At 41.7% G+C, this 23,684-nt stretch overlaps 1 protein-coding gene across 2 annotated transcripts in view; it reads left to right on the plus strand.

Moving 5' to 3' along the window:
* The first annotated feature begins 9,717 nt into the window (after positions 1 to 9,717).
* prdm6 (PR domain containing 6) overlaps positions 9,718 to 23,684 on the plus strand; it is a 69,915-nt gene continuing 55,948 nt past the window's right edge. The window contains exons 1-4 of one of the 2 annotated variants that reach the window (XM_069683006.1): positions 9,718 to 10,066; positions 10,106 to 10,399; positions 17,121 to 17,269; positions 18,238 to 18,396. In XM_069683006.1, the coding sequence (XP_069539107.1) occupies positions 9,718 to 10,066; positions 10,106 to 10,399; positions 17,121 to 17,269; positions 18,238 to 18,396 (951 nt within the window). Of the gene's footprint in view, positions 10,400 to 17,120; positions 17,270 to 18,237; positions 18,397 to 23,684 lie in introns of both variants that reach the window. The other variant, XM_069683005.1, reaches the window with a different exon arrangement.

Raw genomic sequence — 23,684 nt, forward strand, 5'->3', positions numbered from 1 at the left:
GCTACATCTGCATCAACAACAACAGCGCCCCCTGTCTGTTGGAGGAGCAAAAGTATTTGATAATTGGCGAATTATTTTATGGGGACAAAATCCTAATTTTTTACAGCTCTAATATATACTTTATTCACTGTGTCACTGAAGCAATTCAAGTGGAAAATATAGTACGTGTGTACAGCATGAACTACACTGTAGAAAATGTTTTGTTTTTATTTAAAAGTTTTCTCACATTTGGTTCCTAATATCCCGCCCGATCCTCCCCTCTGCTGGAATCAGTAACCCCGTTCCTACTCTAAAGTTTTAACACAAACTGGAGGTTTTATCCAGATAAAAATCTAAACTGGATTACCTGATTACCTTATCCATCTGAAGATTTTTTTTCTTTTAAACAACCAATTCTCTTGATCCGGTCCCAAAGCTGTAACTCCATCAGACTTTGAACAACTGGACCCTGTCTTTACGTCTCTCTGATTGAAGACCAAGTGCACCTCATGTCACCCTTTGTGCCTGTTTCCATCACACATAATTATGCCTGCGCTAGCCTGGATGCTTGACTCTATTTGATAGTTATTTATGGACAATTTTAGTCCCACCTCCTCATACTGGTCGACATTTTAAACCGTTTTAAGCCACTCTTTAATATCTTCACCTCTTTCTTTATTGTCAGCCAGGTGTTGTGTTTGCACTGACACTTAAAACAAATTCACATCGATAAAGTTAATTCAGATTTTTTTAATCTGTTCCAGTAAAAGTCCTTAAAAGTCAAGAATATCTGTCATCAAAAAAAGACCTCGTTTTGATTTTATGATCATAGTTTATAACTGTTTTTTAACATGATGTAAGTTTACTTTTATTTCTTCAATCTGTAAAACACTTCACAGGGTCATCCTGTTTTTTTTTTTAAATGAGCTTTATGAATAAAATGACTTAAATTCACCGTCTACCTTTCCTTATTTCTTAGCAGGACATTAAAAGAAAAATGTGTTAATTATAAGTGCTACTCGTTTATTTCCCTACATAAAGATGTAAATGTTGTTTTAAAGCACGTACTGTTTCCATTCATGAAATATATCCCAATCCTTAAGTAGTAAGATTATATATGTAATGAAATCGTAGTAAATATGTGAGATAACATTTATAATCATAGAATATCAGACGTGTTCCTGTAATCAAAACTGGAAATCCTGCTGCCCTGCAATTTTGTATTTTCCCTTCTTGATTGACAAATAAAAACATTTTCCAGCATGCAGAGATCAATAATCAGCTGCAGCAGTTGTTTTTTTACATTAAAGAGAAGAATAATGAAGTCCACACAGACGAGTGTTTCAGCTTTAAAACACGTTACTGCATTAAGAACACCTCAGCGCGCCGCGGCTTCAGCTGCAGCAAGTAAAGCTGAAAAAGAGAATTTAAGTCCCTGCTGAATACACGTCTATAGAGATGAATTATAATAGTCAGCCTGCCGTGACCTTAACACCACAGTAGGGACACACACACACACACACACACACACACACACACACACAATTATCGGCCTCCTGTCAAAGCGGCCGTCCATTCGTCTTTTCTTCCCGCCATCCGCTGAATTAATTAAGCAGAAATGTAAACGTTTTAATTGAATGTCAAAGCAGGACCTTAACAACATGCTCCTATGTAAATGAAAGTGACACCACTTTAAACCTGGATATTTATATATATACACACACACCAAGGTTACAGGGGGGTGTGCATGTATTTATATATGTGTGTGTGTGTGTGTGTGTGTGTTAATGAACAGGGGACACACAAAGGTTTTAATTGAATTACCGTCAGTTGTTTGCTAACTAACCCTCATGGATTTAACATGGCCTCAATTATCCCCGAGTGGAAATGAACCCTTTAAACTTTACAGTTTCTCTTAAAGGGGAATTCCATTTTTTAACTGGGCCCTATTTTTACACATTTTGGGGTCTAGATGCCTTACAGGTATAAACAATTTTGGAATTCCTCTCGTAGATAGCTTCAGACAGAAGACGCAAAATGTTGGCAATGTAATGCTTTGGGGCAACTGCGCACTAACAAAGAACATCCACTGAGGTTCTTGTTGTTTCCACTGACAGGCTCAGATTGTTATTCTCAGTGTGTGACAACATGACAGAAAGGATCCCTACAGAGATAGACCTTTTTGTTACAGAGGAAGATGATTGTTTTAACCACAAACAGACGTTATATCGTTCTCTTTAAAGCCACCAAACTCCATTTACAAAAACACAGAACACAGAACACAGGAGCTGCTGCTCTACTGCTACCTCAACGTTAGTTTGTGTTGTTTTTAATAATGTAAAAACAAAGTACCTCTGTGTTCTTCAACCAACAGTCTGGACCAGCTCTTTTTGTAAAGTGTCTTCAGATAACTTTTGGTTGTGAATTAGAGAAATATGCACCGATCAGCCATAACATTATGACCACTGACAGTTCTAGTGAATACGATGAGAAATACATGATTTAAAAAAAAATGTAATTATTAAACAGAAGGGTTCATTTACATGAGGTAGATAGTTTCCAGTATTTACAGTAAAAAAAACAGAGTGCACAGATTCCTGCCGGATGACGGATGATATTTACATGAATAAAAAGTGTCCATACGATGAGATGAACAATAAACAGATGAAAACCAGTGAACCAGCGACGGGCTAATCAAACTGCGTGGTGATCGAAGGCTGGCCCGTGTGGTCCGATCCAACAGGAGAGCTTCTGAAGCTCTGAAGTCAGAACACAGAGCATCACCGTTTGATGCGTACGGGGCTGCGTAGCCGCAGACCGGTCCGTGTGCCAGTGCTGACGTAATGTCTGATCGATGTAAATATAAAAGGACTGATTGACTGATGAATGTGCTCAAAGCTAAATGCTAATGTCAGCATGCTAACATACTCACAGTTATTATGCTTACAAGCAGACTTTTAGCTGGTACCATAGTAGTCTTAGTTTAGCTTGCTAGCATGCTAACATTTTCTCATTAGCAGTAAACATAAAGTACAGCTGAGGCTGATGGGAATATTTTACTATAAAATAATAAACAAAATAAAACAATTTATCCAATACTTAAGTTTCTATTTAAACAACAGCAGCAGACGGTTAGCGCCACATTGCTAGCGTAGCTAAAAGTCTCACACAGCTAATTTTAAAATATCTACAACATATGGTTTATTAGTATTTTATATTTTTTATTCAGCTGTTGTTACATGTGAACTTTCACCTCTCTTGTGTGCGCTTACATATGATATTTATTTTATCATTTTTATCCAACTATAAATATGAATTACTAAACCAGAATTTAAACATGTGTTTGTTTGTTTTCTTGTGTTTAATGTGAACCTTCCTCCATGTTGGCTCTGCGGCTCCTCTGAGTCTGAACAGCAGCTCTTGTGCAGGAATTCACCTCTTTGCTAAATGAACTCTTGTTAATATTGTGTTTTTTCTTTTCCTGCTGCCGTCTAAATAATTAGCTTTTGTTGTAGAAAATGATGAATTTGGGCAGTTAATTTATTGATCGTGCGGCTCCTGCGATGTGCTTTGCTTTAGAGAGCCATTAATCAATGGATGAAAACACCTAATTCTCCTCCTGCTCGGCTCTTTCCTTTTTTCTCTCCTTTCAGTTTGTTTTCCGGCCGTTATAGAGGATCCACAGCGACGATACGGGAAGATCTGTGATTATTGTCTAATGATGATGATGATGGAGTGGGAAAATAATAGTTTATGTACATTAACAACAAGTAGGCTCATATATAAAAACATAAAACAATAAAACAGCTGACATGTAAACATAGATATGAGAAAAACAAAGATTACAGCCTGAAAAATGGCTTAAAATGATACAAGTCAAATATATATTATAATATTTTATAATCACCATTTTATTCAAACACAAAGTTAGAGCTTTTTTTCCTGCTTGTTTGAATCGTCTATAAATAATTTTAACAGAAAAAATCTATTTAAAAAGTTAATAGAAAAAATAGGTTTTATTATATTTTGCCTTTACATAAGAGTTTCATTAATAAGAGTCACATTTTAACCAACAAACAGCACTTCAACCTTTGAACCAGCTTTTTTATGTCCCATACTTACGTTTCTTGTTAGGTGGCGACCCCTGGTGGTGGTGTTTATAACACGAGAGGAAAGGCGGAGTTCAGGTCAACTAGGGAGCGTCAGAGTCTGTTGTGGAGGATGTGTGCGACTTGCACAAGGAGACTGACCAACCAAAAGTCAACGTTAACTTTGCGCATGTTATTTGAGTAAGGTACCGCTTCGGTACGTCGCACTACTTCAAAAACACATGTAAGTAATTTAACTTCTATAAGAAGTTTCATTCACCAAAAACAAGTGGTTTTGGTTTCATAACGTAACAAAGCTGCGACCATCTGATGAAGTGAAACAATTGTTTCTCATGTTTTTCTGATGTTAATTTCGAGGTTTGACGACGTGTTACCTGCCACTCGTAAGGGCACACAATTAGGAAACACCTGTGGGTCAAATAAGGGAAGGAACAAAATACACGTGGTCGTCTGGGTCGGAGAAATTCATGCAGACATGCCTTTGAACTGTCGAGTGAAGTGAGATACAATAAGCATTAGAATATCTACATAAAGGAAGTGAAGACGAATCAGTGGACTGAGCCCCATATGATTACCTTTAATTAGTGCTGCACGATTATGGCCTGAACGATGTCATGATTATTGTACTTTCACATTTAAATTAACAGAGAAACGCTTTCAGCTCCACTTTGTGCTGCATTCAAGCTCATGTACAAATTTAGCATCAAACTAAGACTTACAATCAGGTTCTTTACCTGAGTGTGGTGCATCATGGGTAATTTCAGTGTGTCATTGGGAGCTGGGTGGATAGGGTGTCTCTGTACAGCGTCTCTGTTCTGGATGTCTGACGTGACGCTGGAGGACGGGAGCAGCTCGTTCTTCCTCTCGGCCTTCACACACTCATCATGCTGCACTTTGTTCTTTCAGCTGCTTCAACAAGTTAGTCGTGTTGCTTTGCGGCGCAGACGCAGGTTTCATGACCTCTTTGATGATTATTGTTACACTTAAACCTGAAACACCTCCAAACAAACGCTGACGAGCTGTTTCAGCTCTTCGTCTTCTGTTCAGACATTTGACTTTAGTTTCTCCGACCGTCTCTGTTGTTTAATCTTCCACTCTAAACTGACTCTGCTAAGTAGGCGCTCGTCACATGACATGCCAGCTGCCCCAACCAAAAGTGAAGCCCAAACCTCCCCATCGCCCCCTGGGGGAGGGGCTGTTAGCTTAGGGAGTGCTTGATTTGAGTTTTCTGCGGGCGGAGCATTTTAAACGTCAATATCACCGTCAGTCATGTTTGTTTAATCTTGAGAAGACAAAATCGGGATTCGGGTTAATATTCTATTAATTTTGCAGCTCTACCTTCAATATCAGAAACTCTCTCATATCTCACACCACCTTTTAAAACAAACAAAACATTTTCACTGAGTGAAGCTTTAAAAGTCAACAATCTTTACAGACTGACATCAGCCTCATTAACAGGCTTCTGGGGGAAAGAAATAGAGCTTAGATTACCTCCACAGAAGCTGGGATTCGAACTCCAAACCCTGATTCCCTACTGGCTGCTGTCGACCCTGAACTTTGTGTTTCAGCCAATCAGACGGCCTGTTGTTGCTCTACATTCCTCGCCGCTGAAAAAGTCTCTTTAAGCCGACAAGAGTTCATTTTCAGACGCTTATGTTTGTGCTTTTGTTCGTTATCAATCCACCAGAGGTCCCGAGGATGACAAATGGGGCCTGTCAGGGCGACGCCAGTCATAACAACACACACACACACACACACACACACACACACACACACACACACACACACACACACACACACACACACAGGTTTGCGTTTTCAGGCATTTAGCTAATGTTCTTATCCACAGCAGCTTACAATGACTGATGTACACACACACATACTGTACGCTCCACATGCCTGGCTCTTTTTGCGTGAGTGTGTGTGTGTGTGTGTGTGTGTGTGTGTGCGTGCGTGCGTGCGTGTGCGTGTGTGTGTGAGCAGCAGACGGGTGGGAAAGCTCGGGGTCGTGGATAACAAGTCAGTCCCAGAAACACAATGAGCGCAGCTGTAATCTGTCTTATCTACATGCGCACACACACGCACACACACACACACACACACACACACACACACTGAAATAAAGGTTGATAAAGAGGCATGAGGACGACCACCTACAGGACCAGTAATAATATATGTTGTAATGATTATAAAAAAAATAAAAACATGTTCAAAGTTCTTCAGAAGAAACAAAATCCGACTCCACAAAACAACCACAAATAAATGTACGACAAACACCTGTCACTCAAAGAGGCCACGCCCCTAATGTTGCATCACTTTAAGCCTTAATATAATGTAAACAGGTGAGCTGTATAAAGATTCTCCCCGTACAGTTGTCATGAAGAGAGAAATGAGCTATAGAGACCCAAACTGTTTTTTGTACCAGACTGTAAACATGTTTATTTCTGCTGTAAAGTTTAACATGGGGCTCTATGGGGACTGACTCACTGCTGGATACAGCCTCAAGTGGACACCAGAGGAACTGCAGGTGTTGTAGCAGCTCAGCTCAGAAAGTAGTCCCATTTTCACTAAACCCTATTTAGAGCCCATTATTTTCACTTGCAGTTAATTGGGTTTGACATGCCAGGATCAGAAGTGACCATATGAGGATGAGGGCGGCTTTCCAGCTCCTTGAGGCTGATCAGAGCCCAGTGTGATGAGCTGTTAGCTCGGATCAGTACCAGGATTTCTCTGATGGACACCAACTACCGGCGTTTGATTTCAGCTGTGGAGCGCCTATCCATCTGTCTCCGCTGAGTGGCAGTTTCACTGTATCTATCTAGTCACACATGGGCTGAGATCTGTCTCACTACAGCGCTATGAAGCCAAAATAAACAGATGTTACTGAGATTTAATGACAATAAACAGGCTGAGAGGATGCTGAGAGAACTACATCAGGAGGCAGAGTTGTAAAAAGTCTGAACTCATGCTTTAACAGGACTGTCGCGAAACAACAAGCAAATTACTTTTAAAATGCTTGTTTTTTGAATGGAGTTTGGTTTTAACATTTTTGACGCAACGTCGGGAAAATCTCAACACCAAAATGAACCTGCGCTACTGACTCGAATCTGTGTTTTTGCACCATTCATATAACAGAGGGCAGATTTATGGCATAGCATCGTTTCATTGACTTTGTACGTTTCCGTACGACGCAAAAATAAAAAGTGTCCGCTTTGGGCCTGAACACACCTTTAAACAGAAAAGACGAACTCCATCTGGTTTGTCCTTTAATTTAGAGACCTGATGGAGGCAGGAGAAAGTTCCATAACCTTTCAGAGGCGTCACAGTGAAAATGTTTTGTCCTTATAAATACACACAGTGAAGCATGTTCTTTAACATGACACATGTTTCTGTGTCCGTAAGTTGTAGTTTGGAGAGACAGAGCTTCTGTTCTTTGGTCAATATGAGAGATAAAATAGAGTTAATTTATTACAATGTTGTCACATACAGTCACTTTAAACATGCGCGCGCACACACACACACACACAGATTTACATGTAGCCTACAGTATGCTGCTCTGGCCATCTAAACATTAGTTCTTTCTGTCAATAAAGATAATTTAAATTGAATTGAAGAGAGCTGAATCTGGAGAAAAAGATGCAGAGAATAAGAGGAAAACAGAGGAGAGAGAGAGTTTGGAGAAAAAGAGAAAGAGGAGGAGAAAGTGTGAGAGAGAAATAATACGTGTGAATTAGAAGGGGAGAGACTATCGGCGATAAGGGAGAGAGAGGGGAGGGGAGAGGGCAAGAGAGAGAGAGAGAGAGGCTCGCGCAGCAGCCGCTCTGGTAGTTTTGGCTCCGGAGACGCGCAGGACGCAGCGAAGTGTCCCGGCTCCCCTCGATGGTTCACCGCAGCCCGGAGGAGGGACGAACCTTCCACCGCTGCCCGGAAATCAGCGCCCATCAGGAGCGGCCGTTCACACTCTGACAGCAGTAAGCCTCTCACGCGCTTCTACAACTTTCACATAAAAAAACCAGAACACTCCGGGAAACCCAGGCGGAGCGTCCGCGCGTCTCTACCCACCAAGGGCTGCCTCTGTTCGGCCACGGAGTGCATGCCGGACCGCCGATCTGACCTGGACTTAACCGGATCATCTCTTGTTCTCGTGAAACTTTTTTCACTGCTTGGTTTAACTAATCCAAAGTGTGCGTAAGTGTGCACGTTCGCTTCTTTATTTCTTTTGGTGCGTTTTTTTTGTTCGCGTTGGTGTGCGTAAAATCGGCGCTAAAACAGCCACCCGACCCCGAGCCAGCGGAGCAGAGCAGGGCCGAAGCGGAGGGTCAACCAGGCTGAAGTCAGTTTCTACTGAGTGTTTTATTGGCTGCAGACTTTGTGCGCATTTTATGCCTCATGAAAGGCTTTAACCGCGTTGTAATGCAAAACAATGAAGTCATTTGTATTTTTGTTTATACAAGTTTAAAGAGAAAAATAATAAAGTTTCTTTAGGATGTGAAATTAAAGTAAAAACACTCCTGCAAGTCACGGGATCTTAGTTTTTATTCTGGAGAAAATAACGGATTGATTAATTGATGTTACCTGTGGAGAGGTGATGCTGAAGCCATGTCTGCACATGTTAAACTCAAACAGGAATATTCTGTATGTTGCACTAACCTCCAAACTACCTGATATTTCTTTAAAATTGAAACGAATAAAAGTTTATGTTCAACTTTTCCTACAGAAATAAAAAATCAGTTTCTGCAGCTGAAGTGTAACAAACTAAATAAAGTGACCGGGTCACCCAAACATCTGAAACATAAACTGACTTTATCTGATAACGTCTCTTAATCGTGATTCCATTTAAAGCAAGTTTTGATTGAAGTTTTGTCTTTAAGGCGATGGCAGGCTGCGCTGAATGTGTCTGAAAAATGTGTTTGCATTTTGGATTCACGTTAAATATTCAGAACATGCAGAACAATCATTTTCCTGAATTGTTCTTTTTATACTTCACACCGTAAACTTTAATGCAGTCAGATGTGTAACATAAAAACATGTCTTTAGATTCTCTACATAAAAGTCTTAATCTGAACATGTTGAGTGGAAGCTTGATCAGACTGGAGAACATGGATGTTACACACAGGGTGAAGTTTAAGTCCTGCATCTCGGGAGCAAACAACATCTGTTTATTTGTTTTTTGTGCGAACACCTGAAGTGTAAATTAAAGGTTCAAACTCTGTAAATCAGAAGCAGCTGAACGACAAAGATATGAGTTTTAATGTGAGTGAAGAGGCTGATTTCTGTTTGACACCTTCAGAGGAAACTTAAAGCAAACACACAGCAGAGCAGGATTCATGGAGAGTGTCAGTTATCTGCGTTTAAGAGGATTTAATGTGATTAATGTGACATGCAGGAGTGCGTTTCCCTCCTTAATATGAACCTAAAACAGACTGACTCCTCTGCTCCCCTCGGGTGTGTGTGTGTGTTTGTTTTTAACTCCCTGAAACACAAATCAAACGCACATTTGACCCTCTGTGTTTCCCGTACATGTTTAACATCCCACGCTGACCTCCTCTCTGCTCCTCTGTGTGTGTGTTTTGATGCTGATGATTGACACCTCCTCCTCCTGTCTCCTCCCAGCAGCCGGGGGTCCATCATGCTGAAGCCGGGCGACCCGAGCGGCTCGGCCTTCCTGAAGGTGGACCCGTCCTACCTGCAGCACTGGCAGCAGCTCTTTCCTCAGGCGCAGCTGAAGCCTCCTCTGGCCCCGCCGCCGCCTCCTCCTGACCGCCTCTCCATCCCTGTGGACAGCCTGCGCCAGTCCCGCCTGCACAGCCACCTCCTGGCCTCCTCACACTGCACCTCCTCCTCCTCTTCTTCTACGTCTTCTTCTTCAGCAGCTCTCACGCCATCCTCCTCCATCTCCATCTCCACCTCCGCAGGGATCTCCCAGCTGCCCGTGCCCCAGCAGATCGCTCTCTTCGGGCAGGCGTTGGCCCCCGTGTGTGTAGGGCCAGGAGGACCCGGAGGAGGACCAGGAGGAGGTGGAGGAGGAGGAGACCTGATCGTGGTCGTCCCCCCGGAGAACCAGCAGCAGCAGGGTCACAACAACCCGGCAGCAGCAGCAGCCGGGCTCCTCCATCAGGCCAAAGAGCAGAGCTGTGGGGGGGTCGGGGTGGTGTCGTCCAGCGTGAAGAGCGGAGGAGGAGGAGGAGGAGAGGAGGGAGGCAAAGGAGCGAGGTTCAAGCTGACGTCGGAGGAGCTGGACTACTACCTGTACGGACAGCAGAGGATGGAGATCATCCCGCTGAGCAACCACACGGGAGAGGCCAACAACCGTACGTACACACACACACACACACACACACTCATGAACACAGTCAGTCTTTACGCCTTTATTTTGAAATATGACAGGAAGAAGTGGTGACAGGAAATGACGGGAAAAGAAGGATGACTGACTAATCAGAGTATATGAAGTGTGTTTAAACAACTTGGACACCTGAACGCCACATGCAGAGATGCTGTTCACCGACACGGACGAGTCACACACGTGTTCTGTGATCTCAGCGATTATTTAATATATCATAATTTCCTCATAATATCGCACAGATGTTCTTTAACTCTAAACACATTGACAGTTTCTGCAGCTTTCAGAGATGTTAGAAAAACGGAATTTATCTTATTTATCTTTAAGAACCGTTTGCTGCTAAATAATGACTTTAATGTGATTTATTCAACCGTAATTAACCCCTCAAATTATTACATCATTATCATGTGAATATAGTAAAAATAGTCCTAATTATTTACAAAATATTTGTAACATTTTCTCAGCCAAATTTTATTCTGTTATGTGACTTTATTTCTAAATATTTTTGTAGTATTTTATTGAGCATTAACACTTATTTTAAAGTCGAATAAAAACCCCACAAAATTCAGCTCAACTTTATTTATAGCACTTTTCATACAAACACAAAGCCCAAAGTGTTTCACAATTTAAACAAAATCTATGTAAACATGGGCCAAAGTAGATAAAATGATGCTAAACTTTTGCTAAATTACAACAATAACGTTATAAATCAATTCATTAAAGATGAATGAAAAGTAAAATAAGATTTCAGAAACACTAAAATGTAAAATAACAACTAAAAAAATCACACTCAAAAATAAAACCAGATTATAAAGATGCGTCTTTCATTTCATCTTTAAAAAATCTCAACATTCATTTAAAGTCTGATTTAAAATAAACAAATTAAATTATTATTTTATAAAGATTCTTTAAATATATTATGATAGAATTTCCAGCAGTTTAAAATGTAACGTGAACCTTTCATAATGACGAAATAATAATGAGTGACAGGCGAAGCGGTTACAGTTGGTTTGACAGCTGCAGTTTTATCAGTGACAGTAGAAGCTGGAGGAGGGATCTGCGTGTGGAGGGTCAGAGGTCAAAGGTCAGCAGCCTGGCCGGGTTCAGACCCTCAGACAGCAGCAGCAGGCCTGCAGTCGCGGTTAATATTAACCAGACTCCATTCAGATTTTTATGGAAATAAGGATCAGGGTTTACACCTGTCTGTCCTCACGCACACGCGCTCTTTTTAACGGGGTTTCTTTCTGTGTGCACGCGGTAATGATTCGTCTTCAACTCCAATCAAATCGATCGATTATTCGTATAGCCTATTAGTCTTAATTCAGGCGTTTTAAGAGCAAATCAAACGGCTCATCAGAAGCCGGAAGTGTTTTCAATCTTTATTGTTTTAACGGACGTCCCCCTCTTCAGTTTGTTGTTCTAAATAAACTTTAATTTTTTTCTTTATTAATACTTTTAAGATCTTTTACTTCTGTTATTTTCACACATTTTAACCCGGAAGTAAAAGAATAAAATAAGGATTTTACTCCGCGTAAAAATCAAACTCCTTTATTACTTTGATCTCTGGTGTGAGTCCCCCCGTGTGTGCGCGTGGACACATATTGACAGGACGCTGTCATGCGTAAACGACTCTCTCTTGCGCACACACACACACACACACACACACTCCTCTGTCTTGTTAAAAGCCTCTTCAGTCAGGGGTGCGTTAAGTCCGCGTGTCCCGTTAAAAACGACGTCTTCACACTCCGAGCACGAGCTCAGAGGCCAGCCTGCTCGGTGTAACGGCTCTAAACACTCTCCCGTTCTGAGCCGAAGTCTGCGCGAGCTGCTCCGCTTCCCGCTGCGCACGTGGATATCAAAGTGAAGCATTTTAGTTTGGAATTTTTAAGGTGGAAATTTGGTGTTTGGGCAGTTTTTCTTTTCTCCCCAAACACGCGAGAAAGGCCCAACGTTAGTTCTGTTCTTAATTATTTAAGTATTTAAGTTATTAGCCCAACACTGTGTTTTTAGGCTCTCATATATTTTCCCGGTTGTATTCTCCTGAATGTCGTAATAACTGATGTTTGTTTGAAAAGAAGGGTTCGTCCGCGCACTGATGTTTTCTCTCGCTGCGGTGCTCATCATCATTTTCTATCGTCTAATTGTCTTCATATTTTCTCTCTTAATATTTCAACATCAGTTTAAAGATTATAATTTGTATTGGTTTCTTTAGAAAAGTTTATTTTATATTCTTTAACATATAAAGACATTCTTCTTTGCGCTTTCTTGAAATATTTCCGCAGTTGCTGTTTGATCGTTAATTTAAAGATTTATTTTGAAATACAGAAATAATAATATGACTGTAAAGAGGATTGTGTTGCACGTTGAGTTTGTTTTACTCAGTAGTGTCAGGACTTTAAAAGCCTTATAAGTGATGTATCAGTAATTCATCTTATTGATCGATCGTTTTCCTATAATTCAGCTCTAACATGTCTGTACTGTTGGACCTTAAAGGGGAGTGTTTTTTTTGTTGCGCAGGTTTATTTAAAGTAGAGCGACATAAACAGACCAATTAGATATTTATTCAGATAATTCAAACTCTATATAAATAAACCTGTAGGCCTAATAACTCTAATAACTCTGTGTGCAGCAGTAAAATGAGGTCGCAGGTTCAGAGCCGTAACTTCATCATAAAGTGATCGTCGCTGCTTTTGGTTTCAGGCGTCATGGCAGCGATCCTAAACACCACGGAGATAAAATGTGTGTGTGTGTGTGTGTGTGTGTGTGTGTGTGTGTCTGCTGTATATTCCGCGGTGATAAAACGGACCATCAGCAGTAATCTGCGTCGATACGCGCCGGCAGGGCCGATGAGGGATGGAGGGACAAGCAGGAATTAATTGCCGTATATAGTTTTGTGTTTGTGGAGGAGAGAGAGGGAGAAAGGGGGAGGAAGAGAAGGGGGGAGACAGGGAGAGAGAGAGAGAGAGAGAGAGAGGGAGAGAGGGAGAAGGGGGGATCGATCCAGCGGCCACCGGCCCGCTATTTATCATCCCAACACGGCCGTATTGAGGTCTCTGGGGTGGGTGTGGATGTGTGGGTGGGTGGGTGGGGGTGTAGATAAAGCAGTCACACACACACACACACACACACACACACACTCCCTGATGTGTCTGACCTGGATTATTAATTACTCCAATAATAATAAAACAATAATATAATAATAATCAGCATTATAATCTCTGTGATAATGAGTCATCGGCGTGTTCTTAATTTTGGGGTAAATATGTGTATTTTTTATAATAATAGTATCATCACACTAACAGGTTCCACAGAATCTTTAATCACATCAAACAGAAATGAAAAAACAAACTGCTTCCTTTTGGCTTTTTAAAAACGTGTTTTAAGGGATAAAAATATGTAAATCCAAAGTTTTAGAATTATGAACAAAACAGTGAAATCAAAGAATTGAAAGTGTTGATGGATCAGCAGGTCAGAGCATGTGAGCCCAGACTGAAGCCTTAAAGACGAGGAGTCAAAATAAAAAACAAAAAGCTAATGCAGGGCGGCCAGAGTCTGAGCTCGACGATCGTGTTTTCTTGAATCCAAACATCAGCATGTTAGACGGACTGAAGGCGATGGACGAGAGCCTGACTGATACCTGCGCAGAGGGCGTTAAAGAGACCCAGACCTGACAGAATAAAGGGATGTTTCTGCTTCATTAACTCAGGCTGATAGAAACATGGATGAACAACCGTCTTTACTCTGTCCGTACAAAAAGTCTATCCTTCATATATAACCAAAAAATCATCATGAGCCCAATCCGACCGACCTGTGGCGATATGAGACAGAGCGACTCGTCCGGCCGTCCAGCATGAGGAAGTCAGGTGACAGTTTCCAAAGACCAACATGGTCCGCTGAGGGAGGAAGCTGGTGCACTAGCTGAGTCAGACGACAATGGACCTTAAGGAGACTGAGGTGTACCTTATACCTAAACACTTATTGTACCTAACGCTAACCAAACAGATCATTTCATGGTCAACACAAAAGAAATCAGAAGCTGAAGGGTGTCATTCAATGAGACGACAAACTGTACCTCAAAACAGTTGCTAAAGTGTGTGTAGAAACAGACGTTATGGGGTACTTTAAAACAAACAAACAAACAAACAACATTAAAGATGCAAAACTGATATTAAAGCAAATGCTAAAGTTTACCTTAAAATGCTAAAGTTTACCTTAATGCTAAAGTTTACCTTAATGCTAAAGTTTACCTTAAAATACCAAAGTTTACCTTAAAATACTAAAGTTTACCTTAATGCTAAAGTTTACCTTAAAATACCAAAGTTTACCTAAAAATACTAAAGTTTACCTTAATGCTAAAGTTTACCTTAATGCTAAAGTTTACCTTAAAAAACTAAAGTTTACCTTAATGTTAAAGTTTACCTTAAAATGCTAAAGGGTACCATAAAAAGCTGCTAAAGATGTCTTGAAGCAGACATTTAAGGATCCCTAAAAACAGGTGCTAGAGGACACCTGACAGCAAACATTATAGGGTACCTTGAAATGGACACTAAAGGGTAACCTGGGCAAACTGTTGAGGGTACTTTGAAATAGCCACTTTACCTTTAAGCAGACACTGAGGAGTACCTTAAAACAGATGTTAAAGGGTACCCTGATACAGCTTAACCCTTAAAGAGATACTTGAGAAGAACTTATTGAAGGCTACCTTAAAACAGACCCCAAAGAAATGTAAAAACGACATGTTTTTAAGGTGAGCTCCGTGCAGGAACTATTTCTTGGCCAGGCGGAGTGATTTCCTTTTCCTTGAATGCAGACACTGTGTTCGAGTTTCTGCCTTAAAATAATAATTCTCACAGTTTCTGTGAAGCCAGAAAATGACGTTCTGTTAATACCAAGACAAATGAACGTTTTAAACACGTCGCTGAGAATCAGGTGGAAGATGTCTGAGCAGCTTCCAGCTGATGTCGGACCCTGACCTAAAAAAACGTTTTTGTTTATTTCAGTTAAATACAGTCAAGTTTTTCCCATTTACTCAACCATGAACCTGTGTAACATTTTGTGGTTAATAAATGACTGTAATGTGGTTTAATTTACTTCTATCGATCATGGTGTAAAAGCAGCCGTCGCTCTCTCAAACGGCGGATATTTAATTTGGGGAAAAACAGAAAAAAACAACATGAACATCCTGTTCGTCTCAGGCGCTCCGCTCTGAGCGGCTCTGTGGGAGTTTTGTGTTCAGATAATAATCTCTCATTATGTTGCTACAGTCAATTAACATCCATTACTGTCAGACTGCATCTCTGAGTAAATGTTGACACTCGCTAATTCCCAGCAAAATGCTGCTCGCCACATTTAACCTGGAAAAACACGGCTGAGAGGACTGTTCAGGAGAGTTTCACCACACGGATCCAGCTGCTTCTCCCTGTTTTATTCTTCAGTTGTGATTTTTTCACTTTGTCAGAAAGTTATTTCATATGAACAAGAGACAAACTACTCTCGGAAGAACTTGAATGATCATTTAAATCTCACTTTCAAGGTCCTTAACATCTAAAATTCAAGGCCAATGCTTCATTTTTCATTTCCCTTTCGAGAAAATCATCTTGATTATGTTGTGTATTTCAGTATCTTTTTAACCCGGGCCCTATTTTTTGCACATTTTAGGATCTAAATGACTCATAGGTACAAAAAGGTTTTGGAGTTACTCCACTAGTTCAGCTTGCAGCAGTGAAAAAGGCTGTTTTGGCTGCAATGTAATCCTTTGGGGCAACTGTGCGCTATCAAAGTATGTCCATTAAAAGTTTTTATTTCCCACTGACAGGCTCAGATTGTTATTCTAAGAGTGTGACAACATTACAGAAAGGATCACGACAGAGATAGACCTTTTTGTTACAGAGGAAGATGATTGTTTTAACCAGAAACAGACTTTTAAAAGACACCAGACTCCATTGACAAAAACAGTAATTTTACCTCACAGAAGCAGGAGTTGTTTGTCTGCTGCTGCCTGGTTTGTTTCTGTTATTGTGTGAAACACACACATCGTGTTGGATCCAAAAAAAACATAGAACGCACCAAAGTCACATGATGAGACAAAAATGATCAAGGCAGAAGTATGAAGACAAGTCCTGTATCTGCGAGATAAAATTGCTGCTTTTAGCAATGGGGTTTGGTGGCTTTGAAAATAACTATTGAACAGGTGTTTCTGGTTTTATAAAAAGTATCTTCCTCTGTAACAAAAAGGTCTGTCTCTGTAGGGATCCCTTCTGTCATGTTGTCAGGCAAAAAAGGGTTAGCTGGAATTCAACACAATATTTGTTTTCAAAAATATAATAGACGTAATTTTATCAGGTGCATTTTCCCTGCAGGGTTTGTGTCGCAGCTGTTGCAGCCTGTTTCGGGACTGCCAGCTGAAGCAATCTCCTGGATTAATTCAAATTTTTTTTTTAGCCTACTTGTCATTTAAACTCCTAACTATGCAAAAAAAAAAAGAAGTTTTAAAATATTTAAATTCCCCATTAAATGGAATCATTGCATTACACACCTTAAATTAAAATAACACATATAACATTCACATGTTTTAACAAAGAGATAATATTCTTAGCTCACATGCTGCACGAACATATTGTTTCATTTAAGTGTGTTTTTTGTCTTGTTGTAATGAAAGATGATGATGGTTCAGATCTCCGTCCTCTCTGCAGGCTGTGACATGTGTGCCGACAACAGGAACGGCGAGTGTCCGATGCACGGCCCTCTTCACTCTCTGCGGCGACTCGTCGGCACCAGCAGCACGGCCGCTCCCGTCACCCTGCCCGACGTCCCTGATTGGCTCAGAGACCTGCCGCGAGAGGTGACACTTCCTGTCTATCTGTACTTTTACATGTTTTTAAGGAGGTTTTTTGCCACGCCGTTCAAACCAGGACAGATTATGTTTTAACAACGTTTCAGGGGCTGGACTCAAAATGTAATCACCAATATAAGTTTAGTCTCGTTTAAAAGCTCTGAGTATTTGTTTTCCTCACGTTACAATTGGCATTAAAACATTTTCAGCTGACTATTTTTTTAATGTTCAAAGTCACCTTCATTTTTAACTGTATTATTAACCGGGTTTAGCTGCGGCTCTGCACATAGCCCCCAAAGGCCTGCCAAAGAGCATCAGAGAAACGTTGATTTTTAACGTGAAACTGATTTATTTTGTGTTTTTACTGGTTTTAATCATCAGATGTTTGTTTTGGAGAGAGAGGACCTCTGCGGATAATTCGGCTGCTGGTAAAGACTGAAGGATCATTTAGAGAATTAGTGAAGTTTACAGGCTGACTCACGCTGTTCATAACGCTGTTCATCACGATGCAGCTTAAAGAATAAAAATCTAAATATTCGACCTGCAAAATGCTTTTTGATTATTTACAGATTTTGTTTTATTATCACCAGAAGATAAAATAAACGTTTCCTTTTCTGACATTAGATTTAACACTTTATTATCCTGTAGTCTGAAAAGCTTGAAGTTACAGCTTGCTCATAAATTTGGGCCACAGTTCGCCGCCAAAATGTTGCACACCAGGAGTGTATATGAGTGTGTGTACTTCGATATATTTCCCCTCTCACAGCTGCTGTATGTAAAGTGTTTGCCTGTACAACATTAGTGGTTCAGTTTTCAGTTTTATTTTTAACTTGTTTGTAACCTCTGAATCACTCGTTTTAAAGTCCTGAACAGCTGCACAGCGCACAGAAATTGAAATGCATTTGCATAAATAGAAAAAATAGCAACATAATAGAGACATTTTCTTGTATTTTTGACCCCCTGTGTTGTGCTCTCAGGTGTGTCTGTGCACCAGCACCGTTCCTGGTCTGGGTTACGGGATCTGTGCGGCACAGAGGATCCCTCAGGGGACCTGGATCGGCCCGTTTCAGGGAGTCCCTCTGCTGCTCGACAAGCTGCAGTCCGGAGCCGTCAGGAACACCCGACACCTGTGGGAGGTAAGAGGGGGACTTCAAATATACTGTTCATGTGGGCGATGAGAGGCCCCTGTGGGAGGTGAACCCTGTGTGTGTTCATGCCCTGATGCAGGAGTTGAATCTTTTTATTTAATATATTTGGATATGAGTGAAATGTGTGTCTTTTGTCCTGAGGTGGACTTTTTTATTAGCTTCAGTGTTCGTGTTGTTAGACAGTTCAGCACATGACGTGATTTAGGTTTGTTGTCATCTAACCGAAGCAGCAACAAATCGTTTTGATTCTTGAGCCTTTAATGTTAGTGTTCGGGTATTACTTGTAAACCTGGGCCCTATTTATTTATTTATTTATTTTTTAACAAGAAACATGGTTACTTTGTTCTCTTCTGAGCCACCAAACCCCATTGATAAAAGCAGCAATTTTATCTCGCAGATACAGGACTTGTCTTCGTACTTCTGCCTTGATCGTTTGTCTCATCATGTGACTTTGGTGCTTTCTATGGCTTGTTCGGATCCAACACGATATATGTGTTTCACACAATTACACAAACAGGCCAACCAAACCTGGCAGCAGTAGAGCAGCAACTCTCATTATCTCAGGGGTAAATTACCGTTTTTGTAAAAGGAGTCTGGTGTTTGTGCAGAGAGCGATGTAACGTCTGTGTGTGGTTAAAACAATCATCTTCCTCTGTAACAAAAAGGTCTATCTCTGTAGGGATCCTTTCTGTCATGTTGTCACACACTTAGAAGAACAATCTGAGCCTGTCAGTGGAAACAACAAGAACTTTTAGTGGACGACCTTTGATTGAACAAAGATTACGTTGCAGCCATTAAAGCCTCTTTCACTGCTGCCAGCTGAAGCAAACTACTGGAGCAAATCAAAACGTACTATTTATTTATGTCAGTCTTTGTAAGAGCAGACATGTCGTTAATGTGGCAGAGCATCTGCATCGGCATCATCAGACCTGCAGCAGACACTGTCAGTGCTGCAGCTACGGCAACAGGAAGGGGAAGATTTTAGCAAAAACCTTAATACATTTAAATTAATTAATTTGTTCTTCAACAAAATGCTGCTTTTTTAGGTTTTTAAAATAATAATTCATCATCCTTTTCAATCGTCCTTCATCCCGTCACATTCAGCTGGTGTTTGGAAGGTTTTAAATCACAACAAGGACCCAAAAAAGTCTCAGCTCATCTTGTGTGTTCATAGTACACGATTATATGTAGTTGTGTGTGTGTTTAGGGAGCCTATTTGTGTGTGTTTGTGTGTGTTTGTGGTCAGCGTCACGTCACCTCTCAGTCCATTGATCAGAGCAGATTGTATTTACATACAGTGGCAGGAGAAAGTCAATGTGGCAGTTATAAACAGCTGCATTAGCATTAGAGAGAGAGAGAGAGAGAGCGAGAGAGAGAGAGGAAGGGGTGAGGAGGGTGAGGGAGCGAGGGATGCTGGGAGACACAGAGACAGATGAGTCCCTGGAGGCCGAGCTGGTAAAGGTCAGTCAGACGCCGGTTGACCGGACATCAGTCTCTCTGCTGTTGACCGCAGCAGGACGTCAGGAGGGGAGGGGGGGTGGAGATGGGGGTGGGAGGGGCTGCAGAGGGTGAGGGGTCAGAGGTCAAGGGGGTGGGGCACGCCAGACATCATAGGCCAAGTCCAGTTGGAGGAAGGAGCTCATCATGGCTGGACTTGTGATCTGTGAAGCGGCTCTCTGGTGTGGAGGGGGACGTCCTTAAAACAGCATGTCACATGGGATGGGTGCAGGTCAACAGGATGTAGCAGTGCAGGCGAGCAGCTTTCTCATAGACTTCTATAGGTGTCAGATGAAGCGACTAACTGCGATTACCTGCACGCTGCCTTTGTTTACATTTTCCAGGGCAACATTTTGAATTGACACATGTGACTGTTAAAGAAAGCAGGATGAGATGTTTTGTTAAATACACCACTGAAGCATGAACAGGACAAACCAGCACAGAGACAAGAGGTACGACTTTGTCCACACGGGGCGCCAAAAACAACAGAAAGCGAACGTTCCTCACAGAAGCTTTGGACCATGTACGATATCGTACATGTCACGATTCGATGCCTTGTACCAACGTTAGCTGAGAGCTCATTCTCCTCCACGGTCCCTTGGCAGGTCACAGTTTAAACATTGCAGTGTGTGAACATAATCAAACCTTTATTCCAGCTACGAAAAATCTTGTAGTAAAAATAGCTTCATGCGGGCGCCGGTTTAGCTTTAGCCACATCCAGAGACTCGATGCAGCGGCTCCGGGTTCAGCTCCCGCCCTCGGCCCTTTGCCGCGTGTCATCTACACTCTCTTCCCTGTTTCCAACACGATCCACTGTCCTCTCAATAAAAGCACGAAAGGCCAAAAACAGAATCTGAAATAAAAAAAAATTATTTCATGCGCCCACAGGTTCTGTGACGTAGAATAAAATATATGTACAGGGTGTAAAAATACTCATTTAACTAAAAATGCTAAACGTGTGGAGGTTTTGAATTCTGTATTTTAAACACTTTTATAAATACCTGATTAAACAGGAGGAAGAAGCTTTTTGTTCTCTGCAGTTTAAATCCCACACAGGAGGGCATTTTGCACCTCAGAGCCGCACAGTCGGATCCTCTTTGTACTCTTGTTCTTTGGACCCAGCAGAGTCGAGCTGGGACCCTCTGTGGGGCCTCGAACCAGCCTTTGAAGCACCTCAGCCCTGGAGAAATGCCGCTCTGATAACCCGGCTCTAACCATCGGCAGATTATCGGCGGCCGGGCTGAAACCGGTCATTAGGCCTATCGATGAAGCAGCTTCACACACAGATCCCATTAAAACTCACTGGTTGTTAAACTCGCTTATTGACGCACCCCAAAACAGGAAGAGATATTTGTCCTATAGCCAATCAGGGAGCTTGTGTCATGTTGTCTATGGTGTCCAGGAAGGGCCAGTTTTAATTAAGACACTTGCCGTTATCAGTCCGGGCGGAACAGAGGAGGGTTTTCTGGTGCTGCAGTATTTTACCGCTCGACACATTGATCTCCTGCGAGGCAGAGCTCAGGGTTTAGTTTATGGAGGAATAATTCTTTAAGTATCCGACCCGGAGCTTCAGTACTCGCAGCTTCAGGACTGCTGAGCCCGGATCTTTACATAAACATTATTTTAGTATAAATATTTAAACCCCAGACGTGTGTGAAAAATCACTCGTTCATAAGAGTGAAAGTTTTGTGACAGTTTTATGTCACTACAGCCCCTTTCACACGCGCACTGCACCCCTGAACACGTCCCCACATTGTGGGCTGCATGTGTGAACGCAAACGGACACATTTTTCACCCCGACTGATGCAGACTTTTTTCCTGCAGCCTCTCAGTACAATGGCCACAAGAAGTCGGGTGAGCTGATGTGTGATCGCAGCAGGTAATGAGCGTGTGTGAGTGGGCGGGGTGATGGTGTTCATATCATGTAACCGGTGTGAAACCAGAAGAGCGACACAGAACGGGACGATTAAAAACATCCGAGGTTGAAGAAGAAGGATCGTTTACAAGATGACAGCAAAGACGTCTGCAGACGGGAGAGATGAAGAGATTCAGGAGCGTCTGGCTTTCTCACGGGGACCTGCACTTTTTATGCCATGTTCTGCCTCATGACGGCCCTGTTCGGGAAATCTCCCGCTGTGAGGGACGTGTCAAAGGCAACTCTGGAAATTGTCAGGAGTGCATGTGTGAAAAGGGCTAATCCATGGCTTTTGGATTGTTGGGAAGACGTCATCTTGAAGTCTGTGAAAGTTTGACAGTAGTTCTTCGTTTGTAAATCAAATCAGCAGATAAGTGATGAGAGAAAACAGAAAGAAAAGCACAAATGAAAGACACCATCCTTTACGAGGATAAGGACTAGTTGAGATGAGATGAAGGCGGGTGTACAGGTTGTTGTTAGAAATAACAGGTCTTAAACTTCTGTGTTTGCAGGAAATGATGACAAAGACGCTCTTATTTTGTCTTGTGTTATAAATCCTGCTTGCTTTATCTGATGGCAATGCTCGCATCTACTAAAACGTCATCTAGTTTGCTGTCTGAATCCATCTCTTAGCTTGGCTTCGGCATGTTTAGTTAAGCTCTGAATGGCAGAGGAATCATGTTAAACAATCTATATGTCGCACCAAAATAATCATGATTATACTTTTTGCCGAGCTAGTTAAATGTGACCAGTAACTCCAGCTCTGAGATGAATATAGAAGTATTAAAAATACAACTTTTCCCTCTGAAGTGTAGTAAAAGACGGTCTCCCAAAATGGAAAACTCTGCCCTCCAGGAGACCACCACAACGTCAGACATGCCGAGCGACATTACAATAAATATTTCCACTTTTGTGTGACCGTGCGTGTTGAGGGAACGGAGGGTAGTTTCTCTGTCCTGATTGAAAAGAATGTGCAGAGAAAACACGAGATCCGTCGTGAAGTCGCAGCTCTGACCTCGTCCTCTGGGGTTTCACGGGAGTTTTCTTTTGGTTCGGATCAGAGACTGTACGAGCTGTCAGCGCAGAGTCAGTGAAAACAGCCCCGGACATCATAACTTCAGAGAAAAGCACAGAAAGGAAAACCTCAGCCGCACAGTTTGAGGCAAAATATTTTGTTACTGTGGGATGCTGATGAGGCACATGAGGATTCAGAAAATTCCTGTTGGTACCGGGGCTTTTTTCCACCTTAAAACAGAGAAAAATGTTTGCTTTGTCTGTTTCTTGTGACTGAATTCACTCCTGTCGGCCTCTTCTCGGCCGTCAGTCAGTCTGTTTGTGTTTGTCTGTCTGTCCGTCACCGTATTCCCGTTGTATTCCCTGCAGAATTCCCATTGACTTTGTGTTTTCAGTGGTTTGCGGTCGCAGCATCCCGTAAAGGCTCTGTAATGTTTTCTTGAGTGATGTCATTATTTAATGTTTGTGTAACTGTCTGTAAAAAGGCTCTGATCGCCTGTGACATCATCAGTGAGATTACATAATCATAGATGGTTTCACTTCAAATTACATGTTTTGGTTTCCTGTTGCTTGGATTTCAGTGACGCGTTTCTATTGATGGAATATTTGAGTAAAAGATGTGACGACCGCACTGATGTAGGGAGGTTTGAGTTTATCAGAAGAGTCTCAACGCTCACGTGTGCAGTGATGCAAAGCTTTTATTGTGAAAAGATTCAAGAGAAAAGTCCTGTCAGCAGGTTTTACAATGACTTTCTGTTTGTGGCTCTCGGCTCCAGGCCGAGCAACAAACTTCCAGATAATAAGCCAAAGGGCCAAAAAACTGCAGTTCCTCATGTGGCCTCTTGAGGCT

The sequence above is a fragment of the Semicossyphus pulcher genome, unplaced genomic scaffold, assembly GCF_022749685.1.
Source record: "Semicossyphus pulcher isolate SPU_LCO1_2020_fin unplaced genomic scaffold, fSemPul1.0.p SCAF_6, whole genome shotgun sequence".
Taxonomy (NCBI): Eukaryota; Metazoa; Chordata; class Actinopteri; order Labriformes; family Labridae; genus Semicossyphus; species Semicossyphus pulcher.